The following is a 15939-nucleotide window of genomic DNA, read 5'->3' as shown; positions in this document are numbered from 1 at the left end:
AAACTTAAATTGCAGAAAAGGTAAATGACTGAAACTTAAAGTGCAAGAAACTTAAATTGCTTAATCTAAATTGCTGGAAAATGTAAATTGCTTGAAGAATAAAAGGGATTTGCGTGTTGGGATTCAAATTGAACTAGAAAATAGAAGTACAGTAAATTAAAGAACTATGAGATGAAGAGAATTTGCAGATGAACCAAAACAGAATTGAAAATTTGCAGAAGAATCAAAACAGTAAGAAAGATTAGCTTAATTATGAAATCCTAAAAGAGAAATTGACAATTGAAGAAGAGTAATGAGAACAGAAAGCAGATCTAGATCTGAATTACTCTCTTGACAAAACAGAAAAGAAATTGCAGAAGAAATGAAAATGAAAATAGAAAAGGAAGTTCAGATCCAACTTTTAATTCTTAGAAAGACAAAAAGGAAAAGTAAAAGATGATTCTAAGATGAAGAATTCAGTAGAGTCCTCCAATCTCAGTTCAAAACCCAAAACAGAAAATAGAAGTTGCGGAAGAAAGTAAATGAACCAAGAAAACAAGCTTAGATATAATCCCAATTCCCCAAATTCAAAAGAAAATTAAAAGAGAGAGAGCAAAAAGTAAAAGTAAAATAAAAAATTAATTAAAGGTCCTTCTCAAATCAAAATTGCTTCTATTTATACCCTTTCTATTTTAGTCACTAAGCACTTTGGAATGGGCCTTTGAGTTTGTGAAGAAATGGATCCAAAATCGCACTTGGTGGCATGGGTCAGGGTGCATTTTGTGAAGCTCCAGTGGAGCGCTCCGTTGGGGTAGTGAACGCTACGTTCACTTGTCATGTGTGCTCCCTTGGCTACGCATGTTGCTTCCCTAGCGTTGCTTTAGTGAACGCTGCGTTCACTCTTCCCACGCTGCACCTTTTGGTGCGCGCCTTCTCTTCAAGCATTCACTTAGTGAACGTCACGTTCACTTGTTGAACGTTGCCTAGCGCTCCTACGTTCAAACTTTGAACGTTCCTTAGTGAGCTTCCTCCCCCCATATGTGAAATTCATGAAAAAGTTAGAAAAGTGAGCGCCACGCTCACTTTATGAACGCTAGCCATTTGCTCCTTGAGCGTGGCGTTCACAAATTGCACGCAACGCTTCCCTGAATCTTCCTTTCTTCATTTCTTCATTTCTTCACCTTCAAGCAATCAAACAACTAATCAAAGTCTCACCAAACTCATAAGATCTTTGCATCATTCATAAAAGCAATTAATTCTATCATAAACCTTATGATTTTGTGTAAAATAAATGATGTTTGATTGATTTAAAATGATCATGAAAATCCACTCCAATCACTTACTTATTGTGCAAGAAAGTGCATAAAACCTAACGAAACTAATGAAAAATTCTTTTAAAACTAGCATAAGATGACTTGTCATCAGTAACGTTGGTTCACCAACGTTCCCTCCAACGTTGGCACCCAATTTTTGCACATAACGTTTGCCACCAACATTGGAGCACCAACTTTGGTTCCAACGTTGGTCTCTCCTTCCTTTCTTCCTTGCTCTTCCTCTGCTTCTTTCCACCTATCATCAACCAAACAAACTTATCAAAGCCTTGGCATAATCACAAGATTTTGCATCTTTCAAAATATCAACTAAATCTTGCAGAAAATCTCATGAAAATATTTACAATTTTTTATTGAATCAAGACAAGCATAAATTTCTCATCCAAACACTTACTTACTGCCTAGGAAATGCATGAAAGCTAAATAAAAACTACTGTAAAAGGCTTGTGAAACTAGTTTAAGATGACTTGTCATCACTTAGGCATTAAATATCTCTCATTTCACCCTCTGGTACACATTGTCTGATCATTCTATCTGGGCATCTCTTGAATAGAAAAAGCTCATCCCACAAGAATAGCTTGGCCTCATTGAGCAGCTTCTTCACTTGTTGCCTAGTGTATTCTTGTGGGATACTTCTTCCTACCTTGTAGTTTGCAATATCTGCTAACCAAGGTGCTTGTTGAACTTGCAAGAGATGTTCATCTGGAAATTTCTCATTCACTGGTTGTGAGGCTTCTTGATTAGTCCCTAGTGGTAGCTTTGACAAGTGGTCAGCAACTTGATTTTCACTTCCTTTGCTATCCCTTATTTCAATGTCAAACTCTTGTAGGAGCAGTACCCATCTAATGAGCCTTGGCTTAGCATCCTGTTTTGACATAAGATACTTAAGGGCAGCATGATTAGTGTACACGACAATTTTTTATCCAATTAAATATGGCCTAAACTTATCAAAAGCATATACAATAGCTAATAGTTCTTTATCTGTGGTGGTGTAGTTTTTCTGTGCTTCATTTAATACTTTGCTTGCATATTAAATGACATGATGCAATTTGTCCTTCCTTTGTCCCAATACAACACCAATTGCAAAATCACTTGCATCACAAAGGAGTTCAAATGGTAGTCCCTAAGTTGGGGGTCTGATGATTGGTGCTATAGTGAGTTTAGTTTTCAGAATCTCAAAGGCATGTTTGCATTCATCATCAAAGATAAAAGGATTGCTAGCTACTAGCAAATTGATTAGTGGTTTAGCTATTTTAAAAAAATCTTTGATGAATCTCTTGTAAAATCCAGCATGCCCCAAGAAACTTCTAACAGGTTTCACATTAGTTGGTAAAGGGAGTTTTTCTATGACTTCTACTTTTGCCTTGTCAACCTCTATACCCTTACTTGAAATCTTATGCCCAAGAACAATCCCCTTAGGTACCACAAAATGGCATTTTTTCAATTTAAAATCAAATTAGTTTCTTGGCATCTCTTCAAGACTAGGGTAAGATGATGCAAGCAAGTATTAAAAGAGTCACCAAAAACAGAGAAATCATCCATAAAAACCTCAATGAACTTTTCTACCATATCAGAAAAGATGGATAGCATACACATTTGAAAGGTTGCTGGAGTATTACACAATCCGAATGGCATTCTTCTATATGCCAAGACTCCAAAGAGGCAAGTGAAGGAGGTCTTTTCTTGATCCTTTGGGTCCACAACTATTTGATTATAGCCCAAATATCTATCCAGAAAGCAATAGTAAGCATGGCCAGCTAGCCTTTCTAACATCTCATCAATGAAGGGAAGAGGGAAATGGTCCTTCCTTGTGGCATCATTCAATCTTCTATAATCAATGCACATTCTCCACCCAGTTACTGTCCTTGTTGGGATAAGCTCATTCTTTTCATTGGAGATGACAGTCATGCCTCCCTTCTTTGGTACAACCTAGACTGGACTAACCCAGGGGCTGTCAGAAATAGGATATATAATCCCAGCATCCCATAGCTTCATCACTTCTTTCTGAACCACTTCTTTCATTGTGGGATTGAGTCTCCTTTGAGGTTGTACAACTGGCTTAGAGTCTTCCTCCAGAAGTATTTTGTGCATGCATATGGTGGGGCTTATGCCTTTCAGATCATCAATTGTCTATCCCAGTGCACTCTTGTAGGTTCTCAATACATCAAGTAACTCTCCTTCTTCTTATGGGCTTAAGGTGGAGTTAATGATCACTGGGAAGGTCTCTTTATCACCAAGGAAGGCATATTTTAGTTTTGGAGGCAGAGGCTTCAATTCTTGCTTTGGTGCCCCTTCTTCCTTAACTTCACTTAAATTTTCAAATGCTTGTGTCTCCTCTAAATCTTCCACTTGAATGTCTTGAGTTTCTCCTTCATGTTCTTCATATTGGCTTGCTTCAAGTGCTTCTTCAACTAAAGTATCCACCATATCAATCCTCATACAGTTTTCTTTCTTAGAAGGGTATTGCATTGCCTTGAAAATATTGAGAACCATTTGCTCATCATGCACCCTAAGAACCATTTCACCCTTTTCAACATCAATAATCGCCCTTGCTGTGGCCAAGAAAGGTCTTCCAAGAATGATTGAGTTACTTCCTTCCTCATCCATGTCTAGGCCCACAAAGTCCGCTAGAAAAATGAACTCTCTAACTTTCACTAATAGATTCTCCACTACTCTATTAAGTATCTTGAGAGATCTGTTAGCAAGTTGTACTGATATTCTTGTAGGCTTAACCTCCTCTATCATCAATTTCTTCAACATGGCAAGAGGCAATATATTAATACTTGCTCCTAAGTGACATAGTGCTTTATCAATTGTCATGTTCCCAATAGTGCATGGTATAAGGAAGCTTCCTAGATCTTTGAGTTTTGGTGGAAACCCCTTTTGAATAATTGCACTGCATTCTTGGGTTAGGATCACAGTCTCTTTCTCATGCCAGCTTCTCTTCTTGGTGATAAGTTCTTTAAGAAACTTTGCATAGAGTGACATCTGTTCCAAAGCTTCAGCTAATGGGATGTTAATTTCAAGTTTCCTGAAGATTTCTAAGAACTTAGGGAATTGTTGATCCCTTATCTCTTTGTGTAGCCTCTATGAGAAAGGAAGTTTGGGGACATAGGGCTTCACTCCTCCCTTCCTTTTCTTCTGGTTTTGGCTCCATGATTTCCTTATTTTTCTTAGAGGTTTGTGCCTCTTTGTCCTTCTTGTGGTCCACCTCGTCATTTTCCTTTGGCTCTGTGGCATCCCTATCGATGTCCTTGGTGTCTTCTCCAACCATTTTGCCACTTCTTAACTGTATAGCTTTACATTCCTCCCTTGAATTAGGAATTGTATCGCTTGGAAAGGCATTAGGTGGCCGCTCAGCTAGTTGCCTAGCCAATTGCCCCACTTGTCTCTCAAGGTTTTTCATAGAGGCATCTTGTCGTTCCTGTCCTTTAGCTAGGCTTTGTGTAGGCTGAGCAAGTGCTTGTGTGGTTTAGTTGAGAGCTTGCAAGGTGGCTTCAAGAGTTGAGATTTTGGTTTCTTGGTGGTCAATAGGTGGTTAGTTGGGTTGTGACTGTTGTTGATGGAAGTTGTTTAGGGCATTGAGGTGGGTGTTTTGTAAGTGGAATAGTGGTGTGGAGAAGTTATTCTAGTGAGCTTGTGAGTTGTTATGGGGTTGGGGATATGTGTTTTGTGGTTTTTTGTATTAATTAGTGTTGTTGTGTGGGTGATTTTGGTTGTTTGTGTTACGAAAGTTATTAGAGTTGGGGTTTGATGAACGAATTGTTTGATGGTATAAAATTTCCTCAAATGAATGAATTCTCGTTGCAAGTATAGTTCTACACCAACAAACAATCCTCCCAATCAAAAATATTGGTTGTCACAAGTAACAAACCCCAAATAAGAAATAACCGGAGTATTTTGGACTCCAGGTCATCTCACGAGGAATTACAATGAAGTGTTCAATTATTGGCTATGAAGATGCAAGGGGGTTTTTGGTTGATAAGAGGGGCAACAAAATAAATGACAAGAAAAGTAAATCAAACAAGTAACTAAAGAAAGCAACTAATAAAGAGAGACATTCATGGCAAGTGTTGAGATCATAGGCTTTCTATCTTAGTCATGCAATGATTAATTCATCTTATTTAGTCAACTCCAACAAATAGGGAGAAAGTCAAACAAGACTAATCAATCATACCACAATAATAACAAGAATTTATCTTATTACGTCATCTCCAACATTGGAAGAAGGTATCATATTATCTTCCATGAGAGAAAGTCTAATAAGACTAGCTAATCTCAATCCAAAAGTCCTAATCAACTTACTAATTAAATTAGCAAAAGATTAGCGTCAATGGAAACAATATTAGCTAACAACTCTAGATCACCAACATAAGTTGGGTTTTCATGACTCAAGATTGCCCAATTACTCTTTCCAAGCCAAGAATGCTCAAAATCTACTCTAAAGCCCAACCAAACATTTTATCAAACACTTGGTGGCTAATAAAGGAAAGCATAATAAAATTGCAAGAATAATAAATCTACCAACTACCAATTGCAAGAAATCAATAATAACAATCAAGATCAACATGAAAGAGCATGAAAACATAAAATTGCATTAAAGAAAATTAAGATCCAACAATTGTTCATAAACATAAAAGAGGACAAAATAAAGGAAATAACAAGTAAAACTAGAAAAGTAGAGATGTAACAATAAGAAATTAAAAGGAGGAACTAAATCAAAAATAAGAATTAAAAGTTGGATTTAAGAAAATTAAACCTAAACTACCCTAAATTCTAGAGAGAAGGGAGAGCTTCTCTCTCTAGAATTCTAGCCTAAGACATGATGAAAACTAAACTATGACTACTTTTCTCCTTCCCCCTTCAATCGTTGGGTTCAATAGCATCAGAAATGACTTGGATTGGGCCCAAAATGAGCTAGAAATCGCTGGCCACGATTTCTCTTAAGTGAACCACGTGCTCCATCGGCGCGCGCGCATACATGGCGCGTGCGCGCCCCTATGCGTCAGGAAACATATGGCAAATTTTATATCATTTCGAAGCCCCAGATGTTAGCTTTCCAACGCAACTAGAACCATCTCATTTGGACCTCTGTAGCTCAAGTTATGATCGATTGAGTTCAAAGAGGTCGGGCTTGACAGCTTTACGGTTCCTTCATTTCTTGATGAGTTCTCCCACTTTGCATGCTTTTCTCCTTACTTCTTCCATCCAATACTTGCCTTATGAACCTGAAATAACTTAACAAACATATCAAAGCATCGAATGGAATTAAAGTGGATTAAATTTAGCTATTTTAAGGCCTAAAAAGCATGTTTTCACATTTAAGCACAAATCAAGGGAGAATTACAAAACCATGCTATTTCATTGAATAAATGTGAGAAAAGTTGATAAAATCCCCCAACTTAAGCACAAGATAAACTACAAAATCGGGGTTTATCAAATCTCCCCACACTTAAACCAAGCATGTCCTTATGCTAAGAATAAAGAAGGATAAGAAAAGGGTATGAACATTTATTCAATGCAAAGAAACTATATGCACCTATCTATATAAATGCAACTAAATGCAATATGACTCTATCTACTTGGTCAAAAGCAAATCAATCTCCAAGAATATATATCAAGTAGGGCTAAGTAGTATGATAACTCATGAATCCTACCAATTCAAATATCAAAATAAAGTTCAAATAGACTTGCAAGAAGAGAACTCATGAAAGCCGGAAACAAGGAATTGAGCATCGAACCCTCACCGAAAGTGTATCCGCTCTAGTCGCTCAAGTGTATAGGGTCGATTCACTCAATTCTCTTCTACTCATGCTTTCTATAATTTGTTTTTCATCTAACAATCAACAATTATTCAATGCATGCATACATTCATCATGAGGACTTATTCATAGGTTGTAATGGGGCTAAGGTCAAGGTAGGGATATATATGGTCAAGTGAGCTTGAAATTTGTATCTTTGATTAGCCTAAGCTCTCACCAAACACATATAATAACCTATACAATTCTAATATAGTACCTAGCTACCCATGATTCTCACTTTTTCACATACTCATGCATTCTCTTTAATTAACATTCCATATGCATTGATTTTTATTAAACTTTACTTTGGGGCATTTTTGTCCCATTTTTATTGTATTCTTTTTCTATATATTTTTCTTTTTATTAACATATATTTTTTCTTTTTCTATATATATATATATGTTCTTTTTTTTTCTTTATCATTTTTTTCTAAAGTATATACAATTGTATCAATGCATATGGTTTTACACATTTAATGCATAAGCATGTACCCAATTCCCAAAAATATAAAAATATATTTTTCTCTCAACCAATGTCCCAAGTTTCTCGTACCCGATTGATACACACCCTCACTAGCCTAAGCTAATCAAAGATCCAAATTAAGGACATTTATTATTATTTTTTTCGCTTATGGGTAGTGATGTGCTAACATTAAGAACAAAAGGGATTAATTAGGCTCAAAATTGGCTAACAATGGTTGATGAAAGGTAGGCTATTTGGGTTAGTGAGCTAAATAAAATGATGGTCTCAATCATATAAATGCATGTATACACAAAATAATGGACATAAAGAATCAAACAAATCAAAGATCACAATCATAGAAAGAGAACAATGCACACAAGAATGGAAAATAAGTGGTTATAAGATGTAACCACACAATTGGACTCAAAACTCACATGCTTGTGTTCTTAGCTCAAAAACCATGTTCCAAAATAAATTCTTTAAGCAAGTTTGTCACACAAAAAAAAATTTCAAATTGGTAGGGTGCCCTAAAAATAATTTTTTTCTTGGAAAAGAAATCATCACCCTAACCAAGTAGTCCTAACATAAAAAGAAGTGGTAAAATATATACAAATTATAACTAACATGCAACCTATCATGCAATGCAACAACTAACTAACAAAGAAAATCAAGAATTGGTGTTGAAAACGAAATTGTTACCCATGGAGATCGGTCGGACGACCTCCCCACACTTAAAAATTTGCACCGTCCTCGGTGCATGCAAAGAAGAGCAAAGTGGACGGGTTGCTACAATTGATGAGTTTCTTCAAAAGGTTGTGCGGGTGAGCTTGTTTGTTGCCCCATTAGAAGCTTTTCCAATTCTTTCCTTCTTGGTGGCCAACCTAAAAGGCGAGAAAAAGAAAGAAAATTAAGCCTACAACAAAGATATCAAAGCAAATAGAATATAGGCAGGGGCTAATGCCAAATAAGAATAAGGTACTCACTACATGTTAGCTACGCATGTAAGTGAGAGAGCAATATAAGCTAAGGGCGTATCAACTAATACTTGATGCAAGAGTAAAGTCAAAGCATAGGCAAATGACATGAAGAGCATGTTGCATCAGGCTTAATCAATAATTGACACAAACAAGATTAATGATAAGCATGAAAGCAATTGGTCCCATCCTAACTCAATGATGATGAGGTACAAAAACAAGGGATCATGAGTTAGGAAGAACTAAAGCACTAATCTTTTGTGTAGAGCAAATATTAAAATTAATGCCAAACAAGTCACGAAGCACCAAAATAATCCAAAGAATTCTCAACAATTGAGTAAGAGTAATCTAACACCAATGTTAAAATAAGAAACCTAGAAAAGAAAACAAGAACAAGCTATGAAAACAAAATTAAAATGCAATAAATGAAAATAAGCAAAGGCAATAAAAGAGGATGGAAGAAAAAATTTTTTTTTTCTTTTTTATTTATTTATTTATTTATTTTTTTTAACCGGCGCGGACGCGTCATGCACGCTTCCGCGACGATGCGCAGTTTGGCCAAAGGACGCGGACGCGCCAGGTGCGCGTACGCGTGGCTTGCAGGCACAGAATAGGCACAAGCTAGGCATAACTCTCTGGAACATGTACCAGGAGGGAAGGTGGCGCTATCGGCGCGCACGCGCACAGCATAAGTCCACGTGCATTGCGCGATTAGCTTGAAGGACACGTACGCGCCAGGTGCGCACACGCGCGGATGGTTTGTGCTTCAGGCATGGTGTTGGCGCAGTGTAGGCGCAACTCTCGGGTCAATGTATGGAGTGGTGAAATTTTTACATCCACGCGTATGAATACATGGCGCGTCCGCGTGGATGGTCGAAAATGCTTGAGGCGCGCGTACGCGCCAGGTGCGCGCACGCGCAGGTTGGTGCTCTGTTTTTCAAAAATTTCCCAAGTTTTTGCACCAAATCAAGCATTCCAAACCTCCAAACAGCTACCCAAATACCATAAAACCATATTTAGCCTACTAAACTACCAATTATACTTAACAAAATCAACAAATCATGAAATTAAACTAATTACCAATATATACGAAAGGGAAAAATGAAAAGAATTTACCATGGTGGGGTGTCTCCTACCTAGCAGTTTTGTTTATTGTCCTTAAGTTGGACTTATGGGGAGCTCCTCATCAAGGTGGCTTGTGCTTGTAACCATCTTGGAACATCTACCAATGCTTGAATCTCCAATAAGCTCCATTCTTCAATGTTAATATCTTTAAGCTTTGATGGAGTTCTTCACAAACCATGAGCTCCCAAAGTTGATTTTCCTTGTGTGATCCGGGATCCCACACTTTGTTTTGACACCCATCTTCAAATTGATCATCACGATTCCAATTGGGTGGCATGACCTTAGAATTCTCAATTAAGCATCCAAACATTCTCCTTGACCCATGCAATTTGGTTCTACACCAACCATTGCTATTTAACTTTGAGCATGCAACCATCATGAACTTAGAGTGATGTATCCAACCACTACACAACTCTCTCTTACTCTTAACTCCACAAAGAGCTCTAAGTTGCCTAACTGTCTCAAGCAAACCATATTCAAGTGAGAAATTAAAGCTTAGGGATAAGAATTTTACCCACTTGAAAGTTGTATTGGATGGTGACTTAGGAATGGATGGTCCTAATGATCTTGCAAGTTCCACTCCCTTGTGCTCTTCCATGATTACCTTCACCTCTTTGTAACTTTCTTCCACTTCAACCTCTTCCTCTTGGTGGCTTGCTTCCAATTCAAGTTCTTCTTCATTGCTCACCAAGGGCATGGGAGGTTGGACATCTTCTTCTTTGATCTCCATGTCAAACCCAATTGGAGAGGATTCAATTGTACATAAGAATTCTTCAATGATTGAATCCATCTCCTGGTCAACCTCTTCAAAGGCTTCAACCACTTCTTCCGGCTCAATTATCTTAACTTCCTCCTCTTGTTGCACTCCTTGCTTCAACTTCTCTTCTTCACCTTGGAGCTCTAAACTCACTCCCTCACTAGGCTCCTTAATTGTTTCTCCACATTCGTCAATGGGAGTGCCTTGGTTGCTTAGGCTTAGTCAAGAGGAGGCCATATTACTAATGGCTTCCACTAGGATAACCATCTTGGCTCCTAGCTCTTTAAACTTCTTTTCATCCTCCTCTTGTCGCCTTAAGATATGAGATTCAAGATCTCTTAATTCCAACATGGAGGCTTCATCGGAGGATGGTGGTGGAAGAGAGGGTTCATTATTTGAGGGGAGGGCATTATAGTTGGAAGTTGGTTCATCTTGGTAAAGGTATGGAGGTGGTGTATATTAAGGTGGTTCTTGAGAGTAATTGTGTTGGAATTGTGGTGGTTCTATGTATGGTTCATATGGCTCATAAGGTGGCTGGTATGATGGATAGGGGTTGGGGTCATAATGAGGTGTTTGGTGGTATGGGGCTTGTGAGTAAGGTGGTTCAAAATCATGTTGAGGGGGTGGTTCATAGGCATGTGGTGGTGGTTATTGACAATCACAATAAGGGTCACCACATCCATTAGATTGATATGCATTAGGATGAGAATTATACCCATAAGAATCCAGAGGTTGTTGTTGCCAAGAAGGGTGATCAGTCCTTTGAGGCTCCTCCCATCTTTGATTGTTCCATCCTTGATGCACATCCTCATTGTAGTTCCCATTACCTACAACATAAATTGAGCCAAACTCATAGCCAAAGTGTTGAGAATTCATAATAGCAAATAGAAATAAAAGCTACAAAAATAAGCAACAAAGTCCTAAAGCTAACAAAAACTAACAAATAAGCAAAAGGCAAACATATTCACAATATTCACAATAGCCAATAATATAACACCATTGCAACTACCCGGCAACGGCGCCATTTTGATGAACGAATTGTTTGATGGTATAGAATTTCCTCAAATGAATGAATTCTCGTTGCAAGTATAGTTCTACACCAAAAACAATCCTCCCAATAAAAAATATTGGTTGTCACAAGTAACAAACCCCAAATAAGAAATAACCAGAGTATTTTGGACTCCGGGTCGTCTCACAAAGAATTATAATGAAGTGTTCAATTATTGACTATGAAGATGCAAGGGGGTTTTTGGTTGATAAGAGGGGCAACAAAATAAATGACAAGAAAAGTAAATCAAACAAGTAACTAAAGAAAGCAACTAATAAAGAGAGACATTCATGGCAAGTGTTGAGATCATAGGCTTTCTATCCTAGTCATGCAATGATTAATTCATCTTATTTAGTCAACTCCAACAAATAGGGAGAAAGTCAAACAAGACTAATCAATCATACCACAATAATAACAAGAATTTATCTTATTACGTCATCTCCAACATCGGAAGAAGGTATCATATTATCTTCCATGAGAGAAAGTCTAATAAGACTAGCTAATCTCAATCCAAAAGTCCTAATCAACTTACTAATTAAATTAGCAAAAGATTAGCGTCAATGGAAACAATATTAGCTAACAACTCTAGATCAACAACATAAGTTGGGTTTTCATGACTCAAGATTGCCCAATTACTCTTTCCAAGCCAAGAATTCTCAAAATCTACTCTAAAGCCCAACCAAGCATTTTATCAAACACTTGGTGGGTAATAAAGGAAAGCATAATAAAATTGCAAGAATAATAAATCTACCAACTACCAATTGCAAGAAATCAATAATAACAATCAAGATCAACATGAAAGAGCATGAAAACATAAAATTGCCTTAAAGAAAATTAAGATCCAACAATTGTTCATAAACATAAAAGAGGATAAAATAAAGGAAATGACAAGTAAAACTAGAAGAGTAGAGATGTAACAACAAGAAATTAAAAGGAGGAACTAAATCAAAAACAAGAATTAAAAGTTGGATTTAAGAAAATTAAACCTAAACTACCCTAAATTCTAGAGAGAAGGGAGAGCTTCTCTCTCTAGAATTCTAGCCTAAGACACGATGAAAACTAAACTATGACTACTTTTCTCCTTCCCCCTTCAATCCTTGGGTTCAATAGCATTAGAAATGAGTTGGATTGGGCCCAAAATGAGCTAGAAATTGCTGGCCACGATTTCTCTTAAGTGAACCACGTGCTCCATCGGCGCGCGCGTACATATGGCAAATTTTATATCATTTCGAAGCCCCGGATGTTAGCTTTCCAACGCAACTGAAACTGCCTCATTTGAATCTCCGTAGCTCAAGTTCTGATCGATTGAGTTCGAAGAGGTCGGGCTTGACAGCTTTACGGTTCCATCATTTCTTCATGAGTTCTCCCACTTTGCATGCTTTTCTCCTCACTTCTTCCATCCAATACTTGCCTTATGAACCTGAAATAACTTAACAAACATATCAAGGCATCGAATGGAATTAAAGTGGATTAAATTTAGCTATTTTAAGGCTTAAAAAGCATATTTTCACATTTAAGCACAAATCAAGGGAGAATTGCAAAACCATGCTATTTCATTGAATAAATGTGGGAAAAGGTGATAAAATCCCCCAAATTAAGCACAAGATAAACCACAAAATCGAGGTTTATCAGCGTTCCTCTGCCATTGATTTTGATTATCACCCCACCTCAAGTTAGGATGGTTCCTCTATGATGAATTGTATATATCACCATGTAAGTCATTTTGGGAAGAACTTAAGGTGTTGTGCATGTACTGAACTTGCTTAGGCTGCTGCTCTTTATTGCATTTCTCAAAACATTCTTCGCATTGGCTTCATCCATTTGAAGTTTGGCTTGTTATGCTCACTGCAGCTAGTTGAAGTCCATCTATTCTTTTTGCCATCATTTCCATTTTCTGTTGGATTTGTTAATGCATTAATTTGTTCTGTGCTAATATAGTATCTACACCCTTAAGCTCCATACACCCTTCTTTGCGGTTGGGTTGGGTTGTGTTGCCTCTGAGAAGAATAGAAGTATTGATTGTTGGCAACAATATCTATGAGATCTTGAGCTTCTTCAGCAGTTTTCATCATCTGGAGTGAACCTCCTGCAGAGTAGTCTAGTGCCTTTCTTGTTTCTAGAGTTAGGCCCTCATAGAAGTTCTGGAGTCTTACCCACTCACTGAACATATCTAGTGGCCACCTCCTTATCAAGCCTTTGTATCTTTCCCATGCCTCATAGAGTGACTCTCCCTCAATTTGTGTGAAAGTTTGCACCTCTGTTTTCAGCTTGATGATTCTCTGAGGTGGGTAAAACTTGGCTAGGAATTTGCTCACCAAGTCATCCCAATTATTGATGCTCTCCTTGGGAAAGGTCTCCAGCCATTGAAACGCCTTATACCTAAGAGAAAATGGGAACAACAGCAGCTTGTATATGTCTAGGTGTACACCATTTGTCTTAACTGTTTTGCATATCCTCAAGAATACGGATAAGTATTGATTAGGGTCTTCAGGAGGACCCCCTCCATAAAAGCAGTTGTTCTGTACCAAAGTGATGAGCTGAGGTTTCAACTCAACGTTATTGGCATGAACGTTTGGAGTGAGTATGCTACTTCCACACTTCTTAGGGTTAGGAATGGTATATGAAGCCAACACCCTCCTGGCAGGTTGTCAATTGTTATTGGCAACCTCCTCATGTGGGTTATGCATGTTGTCCCCCATAACTTGATTTTCTTCTTCTGAGTCCTCTTTACCAATTACCCCCTTCCCCCTTGCTTCTCTTATAAGTCTCAGGAAGGTTCTTTCAGGCTCTGAATCAAAGGAAGTATATGCTCCTCTCCTTCCTCCTGGCATGCACAATCACAATCAAACCAATTGAAAAATGGACACTTTAGTGCCAGAGTGTTGTTAGAGGGTTAGGTGACACGAAGTCTCAAACAGTTAGTATGCTTTAAACTAAATGAAAGAAAAATACCTAATATAGACTACCACTAACTTAGTTATTGTTAACATTTACCATTCCCCGACAACAGTGCCAAAAACTTGATACGAAAAAATTAATTTCACGTATTAACTACCGGCAAGTATACTGGGCCGCATCAAGTAGTAATACTCACAGGAGTGAGGTCGATCTCACGGAGATTGGTAGATTAAGCAATTTTTAGTTGAATGGATGTTCTAGTTAGACAAACAATTTATGATTTCTTTATGTATTCAACATTTAAACTGACATGAAAGTAAAATGCAATCATGTAAATGACAAGGAATTGAAATAAGTGAAAATAAAGGAATGAAATAAATGACTGGGAATGTAAGAGCGGAAACTTAAAGTGCAAGAAAATAAGAATTGAAATGGAAATGGCAAGAATTATAAATTGCAGGAATGTAAAAAAGAAACTGGGTAGTGGGTATTTAAGAGAACTAAAAACTCAAAAGAATTGAAGTGAAGATTTGTGATGGGTGAGATCACTAAGGATCAAAGATGTTGATTTCTCATGAATTAATGGTGATCAATTCCTTCTCAATCATGTGAGTAGATCTATGGCGGATTGTGAGTAATTGAATCCCAATCTCTTGGTGATTCCATTTCTCTTATCACAAATAATTGCCAATCTCTTGATCTAATTGCTCATAAAAAGAGGTGAAGATAAATTTCTAATCCCAATGCCACACTATTTCCAGGATTTCAATTCAAGGTGGTTACATCTCACATACCAAATCGAGAATGTATCATCCAAAAGAATTATGATAGAATAACCCCAAACTGAATTCTATGACTCCTTTCTCAAGTTCATCACACAATTCAAGTAGATTCAATCCCTCTCTTGATGGTAATTGCATCTATGAAGCACAAGAGTTTCCTCTTAGATAAACTAACTTGAATTGAAAAGAAAAGAAGAAGTATTAATTCATTGAAATCAACAGAGCTCCTCCCCTTAGTGAAAATGGGGTTTAGTGACTCATAGCTCCAAGTACAAACTAAAATTCAAAATTGGAAATTAAGCTAAGTACAAAAAATAAAAGAAAATAAAACTACAAGCAAAGATGAAAGTAAAAGTGATGTAAAGTATGAGCTAAAAGTAAAAAAAGTTCCCTCAAGTACAAAACTCCTCCCTATTTATAATGATCCTTTGGCTCTTTGAAAGGCTTCCAATTATGCTTTCCGGATTAGGAAATGGGCTTTGTTGGACTTGAGGCTTTGCATGGGAGATCTTTTGTTGTGCGTACGCATACAGGATCATGCGTGCGCACAGTAGCAAAGACTTCTCATTGTGCGTGCGCATTCTGGCCATTTTCCCTTTGTGCGTATGCATACTAGGTCATGCATGCGCACAGTAGCAACAATTCTCATTGTGCGTACGCACACTGAGTTGTGCATATGCACAGTAGCAAAATTTTCCAAGCTACTCATCAGGCACGTTATCAGCAAACACGCCTTCACAAACCCACGTCCAAGTTGGCAACATGCTCATATCTTCCTAGGG

The 15939-nt window shown here is 37.5% G+C and overlaps 1 protein-coding gene across 1 annotated transcript; it reads right to left on the bottom strand.

Annotated features, from left to right (window-relative positions):
* Positions 1-3494: 3494 nt before the first annotated feature.
* On the bottom strand, positions 3495-4298 carry LOC107640629 (uncharacterized). The gene has a single exon (XM_016344138.1). It carries the CDS (start codon positions 4296-4298, stop codon positions 3495-3497), a length of 804 nt encoding a protein of 267 aa, XP_016199624.1.
* Between the last annotated feature and the right edge of the window lie 11641 nt (positions 4299-15939).

The sequence above is a fragment of the Arachis ipaensis genome, chromosome B5, assembly GCF_059453495.1.
Source record: "Arachis ipaensis isolate K30076 ecotype BB chromosome B5, ASM5945349v1, whole genome shotgun sequence".
Classification (NCBI taxonomy): Eukaryota; Viridiplantae; Streptophyta; class Magnoliopsida; order Fabales; family Fabaceae; genus Arachis; species Arachis ipaensis.
This window is presented reverse-complemented; position numbering and strand designations above follow the sequence as displayed.

What these genes read in the sequence shown, in the direction of transcription:
- LOC107640629 (XM_016344138.1), bottom strand. Translation starts at nt 4,298, where the DNA reads ATGTCACTCTATGCAAAGTTTCTTAAAGAACTTATCACCAAGAAGAGA.